This window comes from Enhydra lutris, unplaced genomic scaffold (genome assembly GCF_002288905.1).
Source record: "Enhydra lutris kenyoni isolate GAN:26980312 unplaced genomic scaffold, ASM228890v2 scaffoldscaffold77, whole genome shotgun sequence".
In the NCBI taxonomy this organism is placed as follows: Eukaryota; Metazoa; Chordata; class Mammalia; order Carnivora; family Mustelidae; genus Enhydra; species Enhydra lutris.
The window spans coordinates 4,088,100-4,111,229 of NW_019154161.1; the positions used below are offsets into that span (position 1 = coordinate 4,088,100).

Here is a 23,130-nt window from a genome sequence, read left to right on the forward strand (position 1 = left end):
CCTCTGCCTGCAATTTTCTCCCCAGGAGATGGAGAGAAGGAAATGTCAAGGATGATGGATTGAAAGGGGCAGTTGGGGTCAGTAGAGGAGGGGGCCACAGAACAAAGCAGAGACAAAGACCAAGGAGAGACGGGAAAATTAGACGGGGAGAGGGGAGGGCAGAGACTTTAAAATGCGGTGTGGAAGCAGATGGGAGAGAGAGGGCGGAGATGGTACGAATGGGGCGGAGATAGTACTAGAGGGTCAGAGCCCCTTAAAGGCACGGGGTGCCAGAGAGCTGTGGACCAGGGAGCAGACAGAGGGGGACCAGAGCAGGGCCAGATGGGGGTGAGGAAGATGTGGGGGGAGACACAGAGACCGGGGAGAGTGAGGGTGAGAGACAGAGAGATCATCCAGACAAAGAGAGACTGAGAGAGAAAGGAAAAGATGGGGAGAGAGAGACAAGAGACAAATGGACAGACAGACACACTCAAGACAGGGAGGCGTATGGTGAGCGAGAGGGACCAGAGGGACTGAGAGGGAGAGGAGGAGGGGGAAGAAGGCGAGGAGGGAGGGGGAGGGGAAGAGGGGGAGGAGGGGGAGAAGGAGGGGGAGAAGGAGGGGAGAGAAGAGAAGAGCAGAGATGAGACCCAGAAAGCAGACACTAAGGCGCGGAGCAAGGCTGGCAGAAGAAAGCCAATTGGAAGAAAAAGGAGGGAAGGGACAGGAAGACAGGAGTGGGGTCGGGGGTGGGAGTCCTGGCCAGTGCCCCTCCCCCGCCTGGGTCAGGCCAGTCCTGGTGGCCTCTGCTGAGCCATGGCTAATGGTATGATTGCTTGGTGGGGCAGCGGCGGCAGTGACAAATGAGCTGCCTGAGTCTTGGGCTCCGGTGATGGATGGGCCCAGGAGGCGGGCAGAGGGGGTGGGGGCGGGGGGGCTCCTCCCCCCAACAAGATAAATGTTTCCCTCTCCTGGAGCCAGACAGGAGAGGCACTGGGGATTGGGGTGATGCATCTGTGAAGGGCCTGGGCAGAAGGTGGGGGACGAGGGAGAGATACAAGAAGGCAGAAACCCAGGGCCACGGGGTGGGGGGCTGTAGAGGGGGGAGGGCAGGGGATGAAGAAGGAGAGGAAAAAGGAGGGGGACACAAAGGCGGAGAGACAGCAGTCCCCAGAGACAGAGATGAGCTAGGGGGAGGGGGAGACAGAGAGACCATGGAGAGAAAAGGAGACACAGAGACAGATGACAAGATGGAGGGAGAGACAGGTGAGACAGACAGATGGACACATACCCAAGACAGAAAGAGACACAGAGGACCCTCTTTTAGGATCCCTTCATCCCTACCCCTGAGCAAAGATACAGATCCTTGCAGAGAGGATGAGGAAGGAGAGAGAGAGATGGAAAGACAAACCCCGCGCTGTTGACAGAGGGGAAACTGAGACAGAGAGCTTGTAGGACCGTGACAGAAGACAGGGGACCCCTGAGCAGCTCCTTGCTCACTCCATCCATTTAGAGCTGACCATGGGCGATGCCCCCGGGTCCCTGGGAAATCACAGCCGCCTGGTGGGCAAAGCCCCAGAGAGGACAGAGCTGAGGGAGAAGGTCCTCCCGAGCGGCCATGGAGAGGTTGGCGGCCAAGTGGGGTAATCCGTATTGCAAGGACCTGGAGGTCCCCCAGGGCTACTCATAGAGGACTTGATGGGTCGGGGCTAGAGGGTGAGACCACCTCCTGTGCTCAGGGCTCACCTGGGGGGGTCTGTGTCCATGCTGAGCCACACATACTCCCCATTCCTGTACCCAGGGGTCCAAACACCACCTTCAGAGAAGCAGCCACACCAGGGTCAGTGAGCATGACCCCTCCCGCCCCCGCCTGCCAGGATCCAGGCCTGGACCCCACCTGCTCCCTCCCCTGGGACACAAGGCAGCTCAGCTCAGCAGAGGAGGCCGGAAGTCAGAGAGAGAGAGAGAGGTGGGAGACTGGGGTACGAGCGTGTCTGTGAGAGAGAGATACAGACAGACAGGCTGGGGGGGGGGCAGGGCAGTAAGAAAATTGCAGACCTCCTTCCTTCCCCTCCCTCCATCAGTTTTCCAGACACTCCTACTTTCCCCTTGCCAACATCTCGCTCCTCTCTTTAATTAAAAAGATTTATACCCAAGAGTCAGAGGCCCTCCTCCTCGTTTGGGGGGCTGGGGCGTCCTCTGAGCTCAGAGCAATGGCAGAGATGACTCTTGTCTCTGTCTCCCTCTCTCTCCCCCCTCCCCCCCCCCCCCGTCTGTAACTCAATCTGCCCCCAGCCCTTCCCTGGCTCTCTCCAGGGCTGCTTTTGCCTGGTTCTCATTCACAACCCCCCATGGGCCTCCCTGGGATGGCCCACCCCAGCGAAGAGGTTGCCTCTCTCCCTCTGTCCACGCACTCCCCACTGGGACTGTCACATCAGGCCACACCTCTTGTTTTCAGAGTCAGCTTGGGAAGCGGACCTCAGCATACCCCCCAAGATGTAAGGCGAGCCTGGGCGTCCACATCCCAGGCCCTCCCACCCTGAACCTCAGCTGAAGGCAGTTGTGGGGGGCAGACAGAAGAGCTTTGCATCTTTAATTAAAAAGTGATTTAAATTAATTTTCTGCTCCAAAACCCCTATCTAGGGGGTGTGTGGCAGTGATGAAAGGCTCTCCCGGCCCCCTTACCCTCCCTTCCGCCTTCCTTAAAGGGCCAGCGTCACCCCAGGGACAGTTGCTCCCAAGAGCCTCAGGAGCAGTGCCCACCGGCACAGGGGACCCCAGAGTCAGCCAAGGCTCTCCGGGTCCTGGCACTCTCTGCTTTAACCATGTCCCCTCCCCCGCCCCAGGCCCCTTGCCCATCCTGCCCATGGGGAGACAGGCTGAGAGGAGGGGCCAAGGTGGGTCTGGACCCCAGGTTCCTGGAGGACACCCAGAGATGGCCAGGCTGGAGGGCTGGTGGTGGAGTCAGGGACAGAGAGACAGGGCCTGAGGTCCCGTGTGAGACAGAGTGAGGGAGTAGGAGAAGGTGACCCAGTGAGAGAGACAGAGGAGGGAGGGTTCTGGGATGACACCGGCTGAGCCTGGGGTGGGAGAGGAGGGGACCTTCCCAGGAGTGACAGGGACCAGGGTCATCGTCCTGTCCTTGCCCTCCTCACAGCCCTCTGCTCCCTAGCCCTCTCCCACTGGGAAGTGCTGCTGCTCTCCTAACCTCAATCCCTCCTGCTTTAGCTGCCGTGGTCTCACTGCTGCCCTGGGTGGTTTTGTTTCGCTTCCACATGATGGGAGGGTGGAGAAGCAGATCACCGCAGAGGAGAGCTGTTTATGAGGGTCATAAAAATATCCTTAGCGAGCCCAGCAGGGGTGGGCACACTGCCTCCGCCCCTCTCTCACTGCCATCCCCACCCCGTCCCTTTCTTTCTGGAACTCTGTCCCCCCTCCTTCTGGATCTCTGTCCCCCTCTTTCTGGATCTCTGTTGCTGTCCTCCTTCTGTCTGGATCTCTGTCTCACTTCTCTCTGGCACCTCTCTCAGGAGTGATGGTTGGGTAACTTTTGGGGATCCAGTATCCCTTTATGACAATAGGATGAAAACAAGGGGCCATTTCCCTGGGAAAGGAGCACACGGGCACCCAGCCCACCATTTGCAATTTCACAGCGTTCACAGGCCTCCAGGATGTGCATCAGCACATTCTCTCAGGAATTTGAGGGCACCAGAAGATAAAGACCCCTAATGTAGAAAAAGCCAGAGAGACGATGAATCCAAGGTGTCTGTCTCTCTTCTCCTACCTGCCCTCTGCCGTGGTCACCCTTGCTGACCTCCTTCCTATTTGTCCAACGCACCAGACACATTCCTGCCCCAGGGCCTTTGTACTTGCTGTTCCTCTGCTTCTGGGTTCAGAAGTCCACACGGCTCCCTCCCTCACCTTCTTCAGGTCCCTGCTCAGATATCACCTCCTCTGAGGGCTTTCCACATCCCCTTATATCATCTCCTCTGTCCTTGTTCTGCTTTGCTTCAGAACACTTGTCAACTCCAGGAATTATTTTTACACTGATGCACTTACTTACTGGTCTGCTCTTTCCCCAGACCTCCCCAAGAGAACTCAAGTGCCAGGGGGCCAAGAAGTTTATTTTTTCTCCCTGCTGTGTCTCCAGGACACTCCCCCCACCCCGCCCCAGACACAGCTGGAGCTCAGTATTAATTTTTTTTAAGATTTTATTTATTTGACCCACAGAGACAGAGAGGTCACAAGTAGATGGGGTGGGGGAGCAGGCTCCCTGCTGAGCAGAGAGCCCGATGTGGGGCTCCATCCCAGGACCCTGAGATCATGACATAAGCCAAAGGTAGGTCTTAACCCTCTGAGCCCCCCAGGCGCCCCTCAATATTAATTTTTGTTGCAGAAACCTCCTGTGTCTCATTAGGACCCTAGTTGCACAGGCTCTCTGGGTCCCAGATCCTCCAGGAGCCAGATTAAAGCTCCAGACCTGCTCTGAGCAGGCCCATGGTTTACCCTCAACTTTGCACATTCCACAAACTGCCCAGACCCAGGGCGGGGGAGACCCTTGTGAAAGGCCGGGGGTCAGAACTGGGCAGAGAGACACAGGAACACCTCCAAGCCTGCACACCTGTGCAACCCCCCATGTGCACACACACACGCCCCCCCCCCCCCCAAGTCACGGGCTGCCACACCACCGTCTGAGGCCTGAGGCTGAACCGAGGCAGACACACCCCCCCAATAGGCACCATATTCAGAGACAGTAATAACCCCACATCGTCCCACAACCAGACACATACACACACACACACACACACACACACACACACACAGCCTCAGACACAGGCCCATGAGCATCCTTGGCTCCCAGAGGAGGGAAGTTAGGGGACCCGGAGCAAGAACAGAAACTAAAATATGGGGTTTGGTTACTTACAGCCTCTGGTTCTCTTCTCTGTCTGCTCATCCGTCTCCTAGAGACAGACAGACGGACAGAGACAAAGAGAGAGAGACAAAGAGACAGAGAGGCCAAAGAGAGGCGCACCGGAGAGAAAGGGAGCCGGGGAGCAGGGGCCGGGCAGGGCGGACAGAGACCTGTGGCGGCCGCGGGGCGGGAGGCCGAAGAGGCCCGGGCCGGGTGCGGGGAGAGGGCGGCGCGGACTGGGGCGGCCCGGGTGGGGACCCGGGGAGACCCCGACACAAAGGCCGCCCCGAGGGCGGCGGCGCGGGAGGAAGAGGGGGAGAGGGGGTGGGTGGGGGAGGGGCGGCCCGCCCCGCCCGCGGCCCAGCCACCGGCGGACAGCGGGTTAAGCATCTCGCTGTGGAACTTCCGGATGTGACCACAGAGAGAGGGAGAGACCGGGAGAGACCGGGAGAGACCGGGAGGCGGGGAGACACCGAGCCACCCAGCCGCCGGCAGCCCTCCGGCCCGCTGCCGCCAGGACCCCCCGCCGCCCCCGCCCCCCTCCCTTTGCCCGCCCGCGCCCTCTCCCAGTCTCTCCACCACCACCACCCCGGTCTCCCCAGTCTCCGGGTCCGTCGGCCGCTGGCCGCCCCGATCCTCCCGGGACCCCGGGGGCGGGGGGGGGGAAGGACTGGGGGCCTGCCCCCCCGCTCACCCCTGCCCCCGCCGTCATGATCCCCTCGCCCTGACCCCCGCGGGGGAAGGGCGCCGGGGGTCCATGCGCGCAGCCTCCGCGCTGCCCGGCGCCGGCCACTGACGGCGGCGGGGGTGGGGGGGCCGGGCTCCCGGTCTCCTGCCCCACCCCCTGGCGTCCGCACCGCGGCCCGTCGGGGGCCGCTGCCCCGGGCTGCGCCCGCCCTGCCGGCCAGGCCCTGGAGGGACCCGGGAGCTGCCGCCGGCATCAGCCCATGGCCCGGAGGGTAGGTCTGAGGGTGGACACCCCGCGTCCCAGCCCGGCCGCGCACCCTGTACCTCCGTCGCCCCCGCTCCGGCTCTCTGGCCCCCGTCAACCCGTCCCGCCCTCTCCACCTCATTCTCTGCCTCCCCTCTCTGCCCCTGGTCTCTCCTGTCTCTGCTCCGGGTCTCCTCCTCACTCTATCCCCCGATCTCCTCTATCTCTGCTCCGGGTGTCCCCCTCTCTCCCCCCCCCGGCTCTCCTCCTCCCTCTCTTCCCCCCCCCCCCCGCCCCCGTCTGCTCTGTCTCTGCCCCGGGTCTCCCCCCTCTTTCCACCCCTGAGTCTCCTGCTCCATCTCAGGTCCTTTCTCCTACCCCCTCCTTCCTCTTCTGCCCTCCCCAGTCCTCCTCCCCGGTCTACTTTTGTTCCAAGTCCTCCTGAGGATTAGGGGTGGGGACAGTACTGGGGAGGAGGTTCTCACCAGGCCGCGCAGAGGGATTCTCTCTTCTGTGGTCCTGGGGATGGGGCAGTCGGAGGGGATCAGGCGAGGAGGTGAGTACGTACCTTTGGGGGTGGAGGGGGTGGGAACATGGCAGGCTGTGAGGACCCCATTGCACATCTTAGGAACAGTTGGATTCAACTTCGGGGCTCAGGAGAAGTTAGGAGAGGAGGAAGAGAAAGAGATGGCGAGAGGGACATACATACACAGAGCCCTCGGCACACACCCGCCAGGGGCAGGGGCCAGGGCTACCCAGGGAAGGAATGTCTACATCCTCCTGTTTGAGTCTCTTTGATTCTTTGAGTCTGTTTCCTCAAGTCCAAGGAGAGGGTTTGGCCCTGTGGATTAAGGCCCCTCTGGCCTCCCCAGGGTGCGTGCTTTTGTGATGACAGTGGTTCGCTTTGGGGCGGATCGCACAAGTGGGTTGTGCGGTTGTGCGGGCTTACACTTCGGTTCAACAAGTGTTTATGAAATGTGTGCCAGGTGCCGTGCTGTATGCCTCATTCATTCATTCACGCATGCGCTAAATGCCTCATTCATTCATTCACCCACTCATTCCTTCCTTGCTGTGTCTGGTGTTTAGTTCTGGTGGGGGAGGGGGCGGACTCACATGGTGAGTGGGGTGTGACAGGTTGTTAAGGCAGAGTCAGATGTGCCTATTTGACAACTGTGGGATGAAATTGACAGGGTGGGGGGGGTACAGTGTAGACATACATTTATGCATAAATGACATGCTGTGCTGCTTTTATGGGAAGTCTCCCGTGAGTGAGTATCTCTCTCCTGTATTTTCTCTCCTCCATCCCGCTCTTTCCTCCCCTCTGTCTGTCGCTTGTATCTCTGTATCTCGTTCCTAGTCTCTCTCTGAATCTCTCCATGGCTAATCTCTCCATGGCTCTCTCCCCTCCTTGCTCTGGGAGGAGCTGGGAGTTACCATCAGCTGATCCCTGACCCCCACCCTGACCCTCAGACCTGAGACCTGGGTCAGTCTCTCTCCTCTGGACCCTCCTGCCCACACATCAAGAATCCCTGATGGAACATTTTTCATAGGCCAGGGGTATAAGAGAAAACCATGGCATGGGGCTCTCAGACCCACCCAGACAGCTCCGTGGGACATCCACGGTCTAAAGGTGGCAGAACTCAGACCCAGGGAGCGAAAGGGCTGGTTTGGGGAGGCAAGGAGCGACATCTCCTGGGTGCCAGGGTAGGGAGGTTTCCTGATGCTTCCCTGGTGCTCTCCCCCTCTCACCTCCCCCCAGTACGATGAGCTGCCCCACTACCCAGGCATCGTGGACAGCACTGCAGCCCTGGCTGGCTTCTCAGAGGCAGTGCCCTCGGCACCGACAGCCCCGGGGCCCTATGGCCCCCACCGGCCTCCCCAACCCCAGCCCCTGGGCTTGGACAGTGATGGCCTGAGGAGGGAGAAGGATGAGATCTACGGGTGAGTGGGGACAGGACTGAAGGCTCTGTGGGGTCTTGGGATGCGGGCCCCTTTCTTTGAGTCTCAGACTCTCGTGCTCTGTCTTGGTCTTTCCATCTCTTCCCCGGGTCTTCTGTCCCCCCCCACCCAGGTGCTTCCATCTTCCACTCGTCCCCTGCTCTCCCCTCATGAACTTTCTGTCCTGCCTCCCCCAGACACCCGCTCTTCCCGCTGCTGGCCCTGGTCTTTGAGAAATGTGAATTGGCCACGTGCTCGCCCCGGGATGGGGCCGGGACTGGGCTGGGCACACCTCCAGGTGGTGACGTATGCTCCTCTGATTCCTTCAACGAGGACATTGCTGCCTTTGCCAAGCAGGTGGGCATCCCCATCTGCTGTGCGCCAGGAGAACCAGCGAGGAGGGGTGGGCAGGAGACAGGACGCACCCTCCCTGGTCTCTCTCTTCCTCCCAGGTCCGCTCTGAGAGGCCCCTCTTCTCCTCCAACCCGGAGCTGGACAATCTGGTGAGATCTCTGCCCTCCTCCCAATGCTCTTTCCTCCGCAGGGGTCTCCTGTCCCACCCTCCATAGCCCTGGGGTTGGTTATGGGAGCAGACAGGAGGTCACCAGACCCACTTTCTCAAACAATTGTAATTATTGCCATTTTACAATGAGTATAGCCTAGAGTTTGAGAACTGGGACTGATGGCCTGAGTTCAAATTGGAGCTCTGCCACTCACTAGTTCTGTGAACCAGGACAAGGAGCTGAATCTCCCTGTGCCTCGGTTTCCTCATCTGTAGCTAGTAGCTATTCCTATCTCATAGGGCTGTTGTGAGAATATGAGCTAACAAGAGTTGAGCACTTAGAACAGTGCCTGGCACAGAACAGAGACCAAATAGGCATTAGCTCTTCTATCAGCCAGGACAACAGAGCCCATGCCGAGATGAGTGCAGGGACTCAGCTGCCAAGGGCAAAGGCGAGAAGAGAGGGAGAGAGGAGGAGAAATACCCTGGCTTCTCCCTTTTTTTTTGCTTTCCAGCTCCGGCCAGGGCTTCCTATGGGGTGACCCCTTTGGCAAAGGGGTCTGGGAAATGTAGTTTACAGTCAGAGGGTGGGAAATGGAGCAAGGGGCAAACAGGCAAAAGATGGGGTATTTTTATTACAGCAGACATTCATTCACTTCTCTTGCGATGGATCCTTTCCCGACTCGTCCACCTCTTGCTTCTCTTTCTCTGTCTCTGACTCTCCGGCATTTCATCTTTCCTTAATTCTGGGTCTCTGCCTGTCGCTCTCTGCCTGTCCTCTGTCTTTGTCATTCTATCTCACTCTTTCTGTTCTTCTCTCTCTCCTTTTCTCCCCTTTCTCCTCCCTCCTCCTCCTTCTTTTCCTCCTCCTCCTCTGGTCCTTCTCCCTCTTTCTCTCTCTCTTCCCCTCCCCTCCTTCCATCCCTCCCTCTCTCCCCTGCTCTGTCTCTTCCTGTCTCCGTTTTCAGATGATACAGGCCATCCAGGTGCTCCGTTTCCACCTGCTGGAGCTGGAGAAGGTGAGTGCTTCTCACTTCCCCTCACACCCTCACTTCCCCCCATCCCTCCCCTTCTCACCCCTTCCACCCCTCCTCAGGCCCTCTGCCCACTGGAGTTGGAGCAGAATGCTGCCCCAGCCCTGTACACCCCAGCCCTGGCTCCCGGGTGGCCCCCCCAGTACCCCGGTGCCCCCTCAGGTCCACGACCTGTGCGACAACTTCTGTCACCGCTACATCACCTGCCTCAAGGGAAAGATGCCCATCGACCTGGTCATCGAGGATCGGGATGGCGGCTGCAGGGAGGACCTCGAGGACTACCCGGCCTCCTGCCCCAGCCTCCCGGATCAGGTGGGCCGGGGATGGGGCACCAGGCATCACCCCGCAACCATAGCCGTGAGCGGACACAGCCAGGCCACAGCGTGAGGGCGCCCCCACCCCCCAGCCTCAGCCAGCTATGCCTGACCACTGGGCATGCGCCCACGACGCAAGAGCGGCTGCGCAGACCGGGATACACCCTGATGGCAGCGCATGCGCACAAATGCGCATGCGCACACACGCATACACGTAGACTCAGTTGTACCCACACAGCCTCAGACACAGCCTCAGACACAGCCACGCAAACTCAGTCCCCGCCGTTCTCACTCGCGGCTAGATGAGCACATATGCCACCTACTCAAACACACGCGTCCCAGCCGCAGAGCAGCGTCATACGCTGCACACCCCGAGCGAGACCCGCACTTCTAGAGCAACAGCCATTACGACAGACGGAGCCAAACGGTCCCAGATCCTGCCACCCAGACTCGGACACCGCCGCACTTAGACCCAGCGCGGCGCGAGTGCAGGGCCTGCGCACACGCAGACACGTGCCACCTTCACCACATGACAGCCGGACCGCAGCAGGTACCCACACTCCGTGCTGCGCCGGGTGCCTATGGACAGTCACGTAAGAGCAGCGCAGAGCCCGACCCGGACCACCCCCGCAAGGGGGTCACACCTGCCCCCAGATACAGGCTCATGGCCGTGCCCCGGCACAGACTCGGGCAGGCTGCCCACAGCAGTCACAGACGGGCCTCGAGGACCCTCTGCCACACGACCCACGGTCTGCACATGCGCAGCGAGAACCCCACTCAGAGGCCTGGTGGTATTTCGCGTTTTCGCGGCGTCGCCAATACACACCCGTGGCAGTCATGCGGCCCGGTGTAGTCACGAAGCCACGCGTGCAGTAACCACACACACCGTCTCACAGAGAAGACAACCCATCTCTTGAACAACAGACGCAAACTTAGGACACCGTGGCCTCGTGATCTCAGGAAGGTACACGAGGTCATCTCAGAGAGGGACGCAGGAGTGAGCGCACTGACCCGGGCCACACCACAGTCTCAAGGCAGCTTCAGGCACACCGCTGTGGACACGCACCCATGGCGTCCCATCAGACCCAGTGCTAGAAGAGCCCCAGGAGCCTCTGCAGCCAAGATCAAAAGCCTTCGGATTGATGATCCCACAGTTTGCACACCCGTCCACCGTGCACTCAAATACACAGTTCCACACAGACATGCCACACCCGGGGTAACCTTCTCCGAGCTGTGACATCTCCAGCCTGGCCCCCCCAGGATACAGATGAGACACCCGTGGGGGGCCATGGCAGGCTGCGGGGGGGGGGGGGGGGGGGGATAGGAGTTGGGGGGCTGCTTACAAAGCAACCGGCAGGGTCCAGGGCAATCAGGACAGGTGGGGTACCCTGGGATTCAACAAGAGCTGTAACCCACCCAGTCTGCGTCCCAGCAATCGAGCTGAACCTTAAACTGAATGACAAAGAGGGTTTGACACAGTGCGTGCGGGTAGGTCAGGCGCCAGGACACAGAGCGGGGCGAGGGCTGAGCTAATGCATTGTCTAGTTCTTCAAAGTGTGTCAGAGTCTAGATAAAGCACAGCCTGAATCCTCCCCCTCCATCTGCAATTCAGAGACACCTCCCCACCCCATCTCTGAAAAACAGAAGTTGTTTTTTATCCCCCCTAAGTTTAGTGCAAACTCATTTGGCAGCGAAGTCTGACCTGAACTAATGAGAGGCTATTTATAGACTTTATTTATTCCACTTAGTTAAATATTCATCCATTTTGCTGCAGAAATGTTAATGAGTCTGATGAGGAGGTTAAGCCCCAGACCCTGCTGGGGGTATCATGAAATACACAGTGTGTGGGCAGATTTAGTGTCTACAAAGGGGAACCGTTCTAGGGGCACCCGGCTGGCTCAGGCAATAGAGCTGCGACTCTGGATCTTGGGGTCTTGAGGTTACTTTTAAAAATAATTTTTTAAAAATTAAAATGTGGAAAGTTCTGAATTCTGAAACACTGCTGGCCCTCTAGGATTTAAACTAAGCTGCTGTGGATCTATGTAAGCTCATGTTTATGGGGCGACTGCTGTGTGTCTCTACGCGAATGAACTCACCGAGTCCTTTCCACGCTCTGTGAGGTGGGGACCGTTGTTGCCTTCTATTTTCCAGTTAAGGAAACAGAGGCACAGAGAAGTGAAGCAACTCGCCCAAGGCCACACAGCCAGGAAAGAGGCAGGGACAGGATATACATTCAGGTGTCCCAGCTCCAGAGCCCATGGTCTCAGTCACTGTGCTATAGGGCACCCAAGCCTTGGCACTGACCTTTAGCTATTGTTTTCCAGAATAATACATGGATTAGAGACCATGAGGACAGCGGGTCTGTACATTTGGGGACCCCGGGTCCATCCAGTGGGGGCCTAGCCTCCCAGAGTGGGGACAACTCCAGTGACCAAGGTAAGAAGCCTGGGAGGTGGAGGGGAAATGTGGGAGTCGGCCTGAGGATTTAAGTTAGACAGCAAGTAGGACTTCCAGAAGTGCAAGGACAATAGGGGTGTGGAGTGGTCTCTCGGGTGAGGGTTCTGGGTCCCTCTGATCTCCCTGCTCACTGCCCAGAAACACAGCTTGCCTGTCCTCCCTCAGGAGATGGACTAGACACAAGTGTGGCCTCTCCCAGTTCCGGGGGAGAGGACGAGGAGCTGGACCAGGAGCGGCGGCGGAATAAGAAGAGGGGGATCTTTCCCAAGGTGGCTACTAACATCATGAGAGCCTGGCTGTTCCAGCACCTCTCGGTGAGAGCCCTGGGGCCCGGGTGCAGGGTGGGCATAGAGAGAGAAGGAGAAGGACGGCCGCACAGAGACTGAGGCCCCAAGAGAGACCCAGAGATGGGAGACTGAGACTCGGGGGAGATACAGAGGGCAAATCTCAAGGGGAGGGGCCTGACTCGAGCAAGCATCCTTGAGCGCTGGCTGCCTGCCAGGTGCCACTAGGGCTCAGTCCTGCCCCCAACCCACCGGCCATGGCCATTCACATCCCCCCCACCAATCACCAAACAGAGCCTATGAGGATGGGGCTGGGAGGTTCCATTCTGCAAGTGAGGAGCCCAGAGGTCTCCTAGCCAGACGTGGGTTCAGATACGGGCAGTTTGGCCTTCTCCAGTGCAACATGCTGCCTTGTGGAGGGAGCCGGGAAAATACAGGAAGAGAGTCAGGGAGAGACTAAGTCCCAGAGGGACTGAGACCGGGACAGCAAGAGACATGCACTGAGAGACATGCACTGGGACCCTGATAGAGGCTCAGACAGGGCCCGTGCTGGGCTTTGCCTCCCTTCTGGTGTTGGAGCCCCCACCCTGAGCTTTGGTCTCCCTAATGAGAGCTGGCCAATTAGCCTCTAATTGCTAGAAGAGGCGGGGGTGCCCGCAAGCATAATTGCCCGAAGCTTGGCTCCGCTTCCCTCCACTGGCCCCTGGGGAAGCCTGGAGCCGCTTAGACAAGCTGAGTCTCTGGGTCCTGCCCCAGCCTGGGCTCACCATCCCCACGGGGCCAGGCCCTGGAGGTCAGATGGCAGCTGGGCAGGCCGGGTGACTCTCTGCTGGTGGTCACAGCACCCATACCCCTCGGAGGAGCAGAAGAAGCAGCTGGCGCAGGACACAGGGCTCACGATCCTGCAAGTCAACAACTGGTGAGTGACCCAGGAGGCTCTTGTGAGTCCCTGGGCCAGCCTGGGTGGGAGGCCGGGCGCTGTCCACGGTGCTGAAGGAGGCCCCGAAGCCCCCGGGAGCCTCTCCTCTCCCCTCCTCTATCCCGTCCTCTTTCCAGCTCTGTCTCCGTGTGTTCATTTCGGCCTCTCTCCTACTCCCTCCTTACACCCTCCTCGGTTTCCACAACCCCCTTCCAGGTTCATCAACGCCCGGAGACGCATCGTGCAACCAATGATCGATCAATCCAACCGCACAGGTACAGGGAGAAAACGGGGAGAGAGGGCCTAATGTTCCCCGGGGAGTATCAAAGCTGGGACCCGCATATCCCGGGGCTCAGCCTGCACCCCTCAACCTCCTTCCCAGGGCAGAGTGCAGCCTTCAGCCCAGAGGGCCAGCCCATGGGGGGCTACACGGAAGCTCAGCCACACATGACTGTCAGGCCTCCAGGTAAGTCCCCGCCCCTTAACTAACCCTGCCCCCAGCACACCAGGCCCCTCCTCTCAATGAAGATGCCCCACCTTCTGGGATTCAGTTCATGAATAATGCAGTACTTCATTTGCATAACAGTGGAGCTGGAGGGACCAACGCAGATTTCCTGGAGCCCACTTCTTAGCTGAGCTTGTTTCTTCCAGGCTCCGCCCATCCACTGGAAGGTTCTACTTAAAGGACTAGTACCTTTTTAAAAAAGATTTTATTTATTTATTTTATTTGAGAGAGAGAGAGCGCGCGCAAACGCATACATGTGTACACACACACACACACACACACAAACGCTCGCACATAGGGTGGGGGTGGGGTAGGCATGGAGCACCAGAGGAAGAGGGACAGATGGACCCTGCGAGGAGCACAGAGCCCACCGTGGGGCTCGATCTCACAACCCTGAGATCAGGACCTGAGCTGAAACCAAGAATCAGAGGCTCAGCAGACTGAGCCACCCAGGCGTCCCAGGTCTAGTACTTTCTTAAATGATGACTCAGTCTGTCTTGATAGAGGGATCCCCTGGGGAGGGAGACGGTGGGAGGGATTTGGGGCATATGGGAAAGTCAGGGGAAGACTCACAGCCCTCCTCTTTTCTCTTCCAGGTTCGATGGGAATGAGTTTGAACTTAGAAGGAGAGTGGCATTATCTATAGATTCAGGACAAGTGTGAGTGTCCGATGTCTCGGGGTTCTGGGTTGGGGGTTGTGTAGATCTCAAAGCTCGGTAAGGCCTCCAGATTCCAATACTGCGCCCACCTGGAGGGGGTCTACCTGGGTCTGCAGGGCTCAGTGGGAAGATGGTTTATCCACCCACCCGCTCATTCATTCGTCTGTACGTGTGTCCATCCATCAGTCATCCACCTACCCACTCTCCATGTAAACACACGTCCACTCAGTCCGTAGTCATCTGTCCGCCCACCCACCAGGTCAGCCATCCACCTCCGCACCGACCCAGCCGCCCACCTGTGAGCCGCCCATGCCTCCGTCCACCACTGGTCCTCCAACCAGCAAATACAACAACCCAGTCTTCCACCCCCGTCCACACTGACCTGCCCCCTCCAAAGCTTCACCCGCCCACCTGCCCACCCAGTCATCCGCACACCCATCCGTTCACACACCTCCAGCAGACATGAAACCCTCTTCCGGATCCTGACCAGTCTCAGACAGGGTCCTGCTCTTGAGAAAATTTGAGCTTTGGAGGAAGTGAACATCAGAAAGGAATGACGGTCCAGAGCAACAGGTGGAACAATATAGAGCATGCTCGGAGGAGGGAGACGTCACCTGTCCCTGAGATAGCAGGAAAGACTTCAGAGAGGAAGTAACTTCTGGGTAGGGCTTTGAAGGATGAATAGGAGTCCACTGGGGAGAAGAGGGAGGGGCAAGGGAGTTGGGTACATTCTTTCACTCTCCCAGGTCTTAAGACTTCAGAGCATCTTCCCACTTAGTCTTCATAAAAACCCTCCAAGAGGGAGAAATTATTATTTTTGTGTTACAGATGAGAAAAATTGATGCTCAGAAAGAAAACTTCACTTGTACAGGTTCACTGAGCTCAGAAAAGTAGAGGGAATAGTGTGTGCAAAGGCCCAGGGTTCAGGGGCTGCCTGCAATTTCTAGAACACGAATCAGACCTTGACTGACTCCAAGTTAAAACTCTTCTGTGGCTCCCGAGTGCCCTCTGGTGAAGTCCAGAATCTTCAGTTCAGCACCTCTACACTCCCTCATTTAATGCACATTCCCTGAGTACTTGTGTGCCTGGCCCTGGGCTGGGTAGTGCTGGGGACATAGCAGTGACCACGACAGCCCAGCCCTGCCCTCACCGGGCTCATTGTCCATTGGGGGAGACACACCAGTCTTCAGACAGTGATGCCCAAAGTGGACAGGGCTGGTATGAGGGAACCCAGGAACTGGAGGAGCCCAGAGGGAGTATCAGACCCAGGCTGGGAGGCTTCAGAGAAGACTTCCTGGAAGAGGGGACTTGGGAGCTGAGACCAGGGGAACTGAAGGTGTGAGGCAGGAAAGGAGGGAATAGCATATGCAAAGGCCCAGTGCACTTAGCAAACTCAAGGCTATGAGACAGCCCTGTGCCCCCATCACCACTGCCTCCAGACCGATGAGGGGGAAGGAGGACTGGCCTGGGCTGGCACCAGCAGGCTGGCTGGCGAGTAGTGAACTTGGGGCCAACAGAAAGGCTGGGTGATGGGAGTGGAGACCTAAGAGAGCTTAGGCGTGGAGCCTGGGAAGGAGAGGTGGACATTTGTCCAGGGCCTGGCAGGTCGGTAGGGGTCTCAGCTCTGCCCCGACCAACCAAGGGTGGGTGTGGCCTGGTCTGAGTGTCACAGGACCTCAAAAGAGGTGGAGGGGGTTCCCAGTCTCTCTTCCTGTCTTCTTTTCTCTTTCTCGGTCTTAGGGGTCTTGTCTCTTTTTTCATCTCTCTCTCTGTTGCCTCTGTTTCTATTCCTCGTCCGTCCCTCCCTCCCTCCCTCTGCACTCCTCTCACTGTGGGGCTGATGTGGGACCAAATGCCTCCCCACTTCCTGACTTGGCCTCTCATCCCCTCTCCACAGACCCCAGCCTCCGGACTGTGACCACTAAGCTCACACCTGGTTCCGGTCCCCGCCTGGCCCCCTGACTTCAGGACCCCACCTCCTAAGGTCCCCAACGCAATGCCTACCTCCCTGGGGCCCCACCGGGGCATGGGGGCCTGAGCGCCCACTCGAGGGTCTCTCAAGGACAAAGACAAGGCCCCTAGGCCCTGCGCCCCACTTCTGCCATCACCTCTGCCTGGAGCCCAAGCTGAGATCCCAGGCCCAGGTCTTCAGAAGATGGTGGCTGGGGGGTCCCCCGCCTCCAGGCTAGAGAAGGGACTGGCAGTGGGCTGCGGAGGTCAGGGAAGGAGGATCAGCCGGATCCGACGTTTGGAAGAGGTCCCCTCGTCCTGCCGGCCTCCTCCCCGCCCCTTCTCTCCCCTACCTCCCTTCACTGACGTCTTCTACTTTTTTTTTAATGATAAAATCTTTAAAAACCAAAAAGCTGCCAGTCTGGGTTCTTGTGTCTCTTTCGAGATTCAAATTCTCATCAATCTGAAGCTCATGAACCACCAATTATAATAATTGATACTCTTTGCTTTAAAAGATTTTATTTGTTAGAGTGAGAAAACAAACAGGGGGAGGGGCAGAGGGAGAGGCAGGCTCCCCGCTGAGCCGGGAGCCGATGTGGGGCTCGATCCCAGAACCCCGAGATCATGACCTGAGTCGAAGGCAGACACTTCACTGACTGAGCCACCCAGGTGTCCTAATAATTCATACTCTTTTTTTTTTTAAAGATTTTATTTATTTATTTGACAGAGATCACAAGCAGGCAGAGAGGCAGGCAGGGAGAGAGAGGAGGAAGCAGGCTCCCTGCTGAGCAGAGAGCCCGATGTGGGGCTCGATCCCAGGACCCTGGGATCATGACCTGAGCCGAAGGCAGAGGCTTTAACCCACTGAGCCACCCAGGCGCCTCAATAATTGATACTCTTTATCCCCACTCTCCCCAGGCACTCTGTATCAATTAGCTATTGCTGTGTAACAGACCATCCCGAAGCTTTGTGGTTCACAAGGCCAACTCTTTTTTAGCTCGTTATGCTATGGGTTGGCATAACTAGGCTCTGCTGTGCAGTTCATGTGACTTCAACAGGGCTCTGCTGTGTATCTGTGGCCAGAGATGGGTCAGCAAGAGGGCTCTGCTGGCTGGCAGCAGGGGCAACAGGAGGTTGTCCCGTTCATTCACACACAGGCTCAGCTGGCCCTCAAGAAGGAACAGAAGGGCCCAAGACCTCCTGAGGCCCCAGCTCAGGTCTGACTCCTGGTTCTCTCAGCTGCATCCTCTTGGCCACAAATCTCAAGGCCAGCCAGATTCAAGGGAGGAGACAGAGACTCCACCCCTTACAGGGCGGGGATGGGGGCCTGCAAACTCACAGCACAAGAGTTGGGGACACGGGGAGGGATGAAGAAAAATGGCCCCTTTTGCATCAGTCTCCCACACTGTGGCTCCAAGATGACTTTTTTCGTCTGTCCCATGGGACACAAATGCAGTTACCCCAGGGTGTCCTTGGAAACACTCATGCGTGGCCAACAGACCACCAGGCTGCACAGCAGGGAGGTCGTGAACCCAGACTCTAGCCCCAACCTGCCTGGGTTCAAATCCCCATTTGCCCCATGATATTCACTCTCAGGACTGAACAGAACTGAGCTTGGAAGGGTGAGACCCCCAGAGCCAACCTCCAAACACCACTCACTCACATACTCCTCTTTTTTTTCAAAATTTTATTATATAGAGAGAGCATGCGTGTGAGGGAGAGTTAGGGGCGGGGCAGAGGGAGAGGGACAAGCAGACTCCAGTGGCCAGACTGCGAGACTGCATGGGGTTTCTGACCTGAGCTAAATCAGGAGTTCGGGGCTCCACCTACAGGGCCACCCAGGAGCCCCTCATATAGGCACCTCATAATACAGCGGCCTCTGGAACCTCCTAATGCAAACACGGAAACTGAGGCCCTGTGAGGCCTGTGATCCACAGATGCCCTCACCCTCCGCAACAAGGTGCACGTGGCTCAGATCTCACTCATGGGTCAGCCGCCAACTCCAGGAGCTGCCAATTCTGCTGTTTTGTTCCCGAGTTGCCGTGGAGCTCAGTGCAAACTGTAAGTTGCTTGGGTTTGGACCCTTGTCTGTGGCAAATAGCTCAGTCCCCCTTCCGCGCCTCTGTCCTAGGCGCTCCCTTTGCCCTGGATCACCTTCCCCTGCTCAGAGTCCCCTCGGCAAAGATTCAGAAGCAGCCAAACCCAGGCACCCCGCTTCCGACTACCTGCCGCTCCTTCCTCGTCCCAACCCTTTTCCTCCTCACGTCCCCTCACTGGAATTCTCTCCGTCACTAATTTGCCTGTTTCGTTATTGGCTTGAACCTCAGCCCTGGCAGCCCCAGTCGTGCCACAAGTGCCCAGGGGACAAGAGACGGAGGGCAGAGGAAGCGAGGCAGCTGAGCCTCATTCACTCGGGCCCCGGCCCGGGGTGTCTCTGAGGTCCGCAGTCCGCGCTCTGGGCACGTCTGTGAGCAAGGCCAAGACCCCTGTCCTCAGGAGCTCGCGTCCTAGTGTGGGGGGCCCCCACAAAGGGCCGAGCAAATGAGCACTTGGTTTAGACTGTGAGGTGACAGGAGGTCATAAGTAGAGCAGAGTCGGGGTGGAAGTTAGCTGCTGCGCGCTGGGGGCCAGGCTCCGAGGGGCTCCACACCGACCCACCTGGTTCACCCTTAGGACTAGGGAAGTGGCTGTCCCCATTTCCCGGATGAGGAGACTGAGGCCCAGAGTGGTGAACTTGCGCCGGCCCAGGGTCACACAGCTGGAGAGTGTGGGTCTCCATTCAGACCGGCGTCCTGAAGCCTGTGGGCTAACCACTCCGTCCATGCGGCCTCTAATTAAAAAAAAAAAAAAAAAAAAATAGAATTCTAAGAGTCTGTTATTTTGAAAGGACCTAGCATGACCTATTCTCTGTGTTAGATATGATTTTGGTGACTCCGAATCGTGTTTATCTCCCGCCAGCTCCTTGGGACTGAAGTCGGTTGGACGGGGGCTAGAAAGCAGGAAGGACGTCCCGGCCCCACTTTGAGGGCAGGTGGGCGGGGGCGGGCAGGGAGGGGGCGGGGCCGGGCGGAGGCCTGAGGTCGGCCTCCGGGGAAGCGGGCGCTGCCTGTAGGGGTGGGGGCGGAGGAATGGGGGAACCCGGGACTCGGGCGAGTGGGGGAGGGGGCAGTTCCCCTTCCCCTTCCCCACCTGCTCGGCGACTGGAAATGCCTCTCGCTGAATCCTCTCTAATTAAACCAAATGGATGTGCCACCGGGGAGGAGAGAAATTGGGCGGGAGGTTAATTGTAACTAAAAATACCTCCCCCGTTTCCTAGGGTGAGGAACCCCGGCCCGGGGAGGTGGGGAACCCACCGGATCTCCGGGGCGCCCGCGGGGGGCGGGGGGGTTTGCGAGTGGCGGGGCCCGGCTGGCTCGGGCCTGTGCGGCTGGGGGTGGGCGTCGGCGGCTGAGCCTGTCCCTGCGCGGCGCGCGTGTGTCCCCCACCAATGCCCGGGTCCCGGGTTGCGTCTGTCACGCCGTGCCTCGGTCCAGCTCCTGTGTTTGCGATTACGAGACTCGGGGCGTCACTACCTGAGTCTGGGGGGGGGGCGGGATTGTGTGGCTAAGCGGGTCTCCTTCATAACTGGGGGCCTCCTTGAATGAGTTCACGTCGGTGTCTCTGCGTGTAGCTTTGTAGGGTCCTGGGAGCTCTGTTTGCAGGACAGCGAGACAGCGCGGCTCCGGGTCATTCCAGCTTCGGTGCCGGTGAATGTGGGGCAGGCAATGAGCCTGGGCTCCCTCCAGAGGGCGCTGAGGAGCCGTGGAAGGCGGTTTGTCTGCAACCGCTTCCTGGAGGTGTAATTGACTAACCTTAAAACCGTCCCATTTAAAGCGTGCGGTTGGATGGCTCTCGTCTAGTGACAGAGCTGTGCAGCCGTCACCATAATCAACTGCACGACATTTTCATTACCCCTAAGAAACCTTCTACCCTTCAACAGCTGCTCCCCCGCCACCCCAACTCCCAAACCGGGGCAGCTACTAATCCACTTTTCTGGCTCTGTGGATTTGCCCATTCTGGGCATTTCATAGAAATGAAATCTACAGGGTCTTTTCTTTTTTTAAAGATTTATTTACTTTAGGGAGGGGGAGGGGCAGCGGGAGAGAGAGTCTCAAGCTGACTCCACACTGAGTGCCATCCCCATGTAGATCCATCCCAAAACTCTGAGATCAGAGCCTGAACAAAACGCCACCCCCCCCCCCCACACACACACACACTGTGTGGTCTTTTGTGTCTGGCTTCTTTCACTCAGCATAGAGCTTTCAAGGTTCCTTCATGTTGTTGCGTGTCTCGGTGCTTCGTTCCTTTTTATGGCAGGAAGTTATTCCATTGTCTTGGAAGGATTTTGAGCAGAAAAAGGACAGAGTCGGGTTTGTGCTCTGCGTGAAGCTGCCGTGCAGAGGGTAGAGTGGGGGGGCGGGGAGGCGGTGATATGAGTCGGGTTGTGTCCCCCAAAAAGATACACTCAAGTCCTAATTCCAGGACCTATGATGTGACCTTACCTTATTTGGAGATGGGATCTTGACAGACGACCCAGGTAAAATGAGGTCATAGGGTGGAAGAAATTGAAAAACCAGGTATTGACTTGGGGGAAATATTCACTACACGCATGACATGTATATTCTATAAAGGACTATATATATTATATAAATACATAAACCATGTATTTTTTTAAAAATTTTATTATTTTATTTATTTATTTATTATTTTATTACTAAGTAAACTCTACACCCAAGCTGGGGTTCAAACTCCCAACCCCAAGATCAAGACTCTACCTACTGAGCCATCAGGCTCCCTGTAAACTATATACATAATAAAAAGAACTCCTTCATATCATTAAGATAATTCCTTCATGAGAGTCAAAATATTGGATATAAATGACAAAAAGTAGGGGCGCCCAGGTGGCTCAGTGGGTTAAAGCCACTGTCTTTGGCTCCGGCATGATCCCAGGGTTCTGGGATCGAGCCCCACATCGGGCTCTCTGCTCTGCAGGAAGCCTGCTTCCTCCTCTCTCTCTCTCTGCCTGCCTCTCTCCCTACTCCTGATCTCTGTCAAATAAATAAAATCTTTAAAATAAAATAAATGACCAAAAGTAGATAAACAAATGGCCAATAAGCCCATGAAAAGATACTTGACACCAAGAGCCATTGTGGAAAATGCAAGTACAATGCAGTAAATACACAATAAATGTCATCTGCGTAGCTAATGGGAGGTCTCCCGCATGGCTAGTAGGAGCACACACTGGTACAACGACTTTGGAGGACAACTGCAAAAAATCTACCATCACTGAACCCGTATGTGTCCCGTGACCCTGCGACGCCACTCCTGGGTGCGAACTCTGCAGTAGGGCACAGATGGGCTCACCCAAAGCCACACGGACTGTGTGTTCGCAGCGGCATTAACCCGGCCAGCCGCCCATCAACAAAAGAACAGATTAAACGAAGTGTGATGAATTCCCACGACAGAATGAGTAAACCACACAGCTCCATGCACCAGGATGTTAGCCAAAGAAGCCAGAGACGAGAGAGAACATTCTTACGAGGTTCTAGAAGGGGCAGGGCTAGGCGACCGTGTGCGGGCTCAGGGTGCTGGTGGCCCGCAGGGGCCTGGGCTGGCCGTGGTTGGTTTGTCTGGATGCTGGTGGCCTGGGCGTGTTTCGTGTTCTGTGGAAATTCACAAAGCCATTCCCTTACCATCTGTGCCCTTTTCTGTGTGTTACGCTTCAAGAGAAAGTTTTAAAAGGTTGTTGAGCGATGTGTACACACTTTCCATCTTGAAAGCTGCTGTGAAATTCAAGTACGAAGTCCCCTCGGGGCGAATGGAGGTGCCGCTCTCCCCAAGCCCTTGCCCCAGGGGAGCCTTATCAATCTTTTTAACTTGGGCCAGTCTGATGGGTGAAAAATGAGGTGTCCGGGAGCCTTATTTCCTGCTGTTGTGAGACTGGCCAGGCTACAGCCCCACCTGGAGTTTCTGTGCACATTTTGGAGAGGACGTAGTGCCCTGGGTGACCGGCAGGTAATAAGAACTTCTCAATTTGGACAAATGCCCTGGAGGCCGTATCTGGGTGTTGAGTTTTCTCCCTTCCTTGGGCAGGGTCCTTCAGACTCACCCCCCTAGAGTGGTTTTAGAGGGTCAGAGCCCAGGGGCTGCTTGGATCTTTTCGGCAGATGCTGGATAGCTTCCATTTTAGCACCTCCCTACCCGTGCGCATGCGCGCACACAAATAAAAACTGTTTCTTGCCAGTGGGACATTCATTTATGTTTTAACATGAAAAAGAGGACTTGTCAGGAACAGTCCTGACAAGCCGTAATGTTCTAAGGAGACATGGCTGAGCGGTGGGTGGGAGCAGCTCTGAGTTATTTTCTCCCATAAACCAGTTATTTCCCTATTCTTTTAAAAAGATTTTATTTACTTATTTGACAGAGATCACAAGTAGGCAGAGAGGCAGGCAGAGAGGGGAGGAAGCAGGCTCCCCGCTGAGCAGAGAGCCCGATGCAGGGCTCGATCATGACCTGAGCTGAAGGCAGAGGCTTTAACCCACTGAGCCACCCAGGCATCCCCTTATTTCTCTATTTTTAATGCCTTGGATCAGGGAAGGCATTTTCAGGGATCATAACGGGAGAGAGCTTTGACCACCAAAAAAAATTTCAAAATGTTGAGTAAAGCCACCAAAAACAAAGCCAAAAGAAAGCAGCAAAGTGAGAGA

The 23,130-nt window shown here is 57.0% G+C and overlaps 1 protein-coding gene across 2 annotated transcripts; it reads left to right on the forward strand.

The window, feature by feature from the left end:
- The first annotated feature begins 5,779 nt into the window (after positions 1–5,779).
- LOC111160714 (Meis homeobox 3) lies at positions 5,780–16,386 on the forward strand. Of its 2 annotated transcripts, none has more exons than XM_022524026.1 (13): positions 5,780–5,850; positions 7,582–7,763; positions 7,958–8,117; positions 8,213–8,263; positions 9,231–9,281; positions 9,459–9,608; positions 11,935–12,046; positions 12,233–12,381; positions 13,194–13,270; positions 13,487–13,545; positions 13,653–13,736; positions 14,372–14,434; positions 16,332–16,386. In XM_022524026.1, exons 1-12 carry the CDS (start codon positions 5,839–5,841, stop codon positions 14,419–14,421), a joined length of 1,137 nt encoding a protein of 378 aa, XP_022379734.1. In that variant the 5' UTR covers positions 5,780–5,838; the 3' UTR covers positions 14,422–14,434; positions 16,332–16,386. The 2 variants fall into 2 exon arrangements, with proteins under 2 accessions (XP_022379734.1, XP_022379736.1); XM_022524028.1 differs by having other exon boundaries at positions 9,510–9,608.
- The last annotated feature ends 6,744 nt before the right edge of the window (positions 16,387–23,130 follow it).

What these genes read in the sequence shown, in the direction of transcription:
- LOC111160714 (XM_022524026.1), top strand. An exon ending in GAGAAGGATGAGATCTACGG is followed by an intron (nt 7,764 to 7,957) that starts GTGAGTGGGGAC and finishes TGCCTCCCCCAG; the next exon opens with ACACCCGCTCTTCCCGCTGC. An exon ending in CGATCAATCCAACCGCACAG is followed by an intron (nt 13,546 to 13,652) that starts GTACAGGGAGAA and finishes CCTCCTTCCCAG; the next exon opens with GGCAGAGTGCAGCCTTCAGC.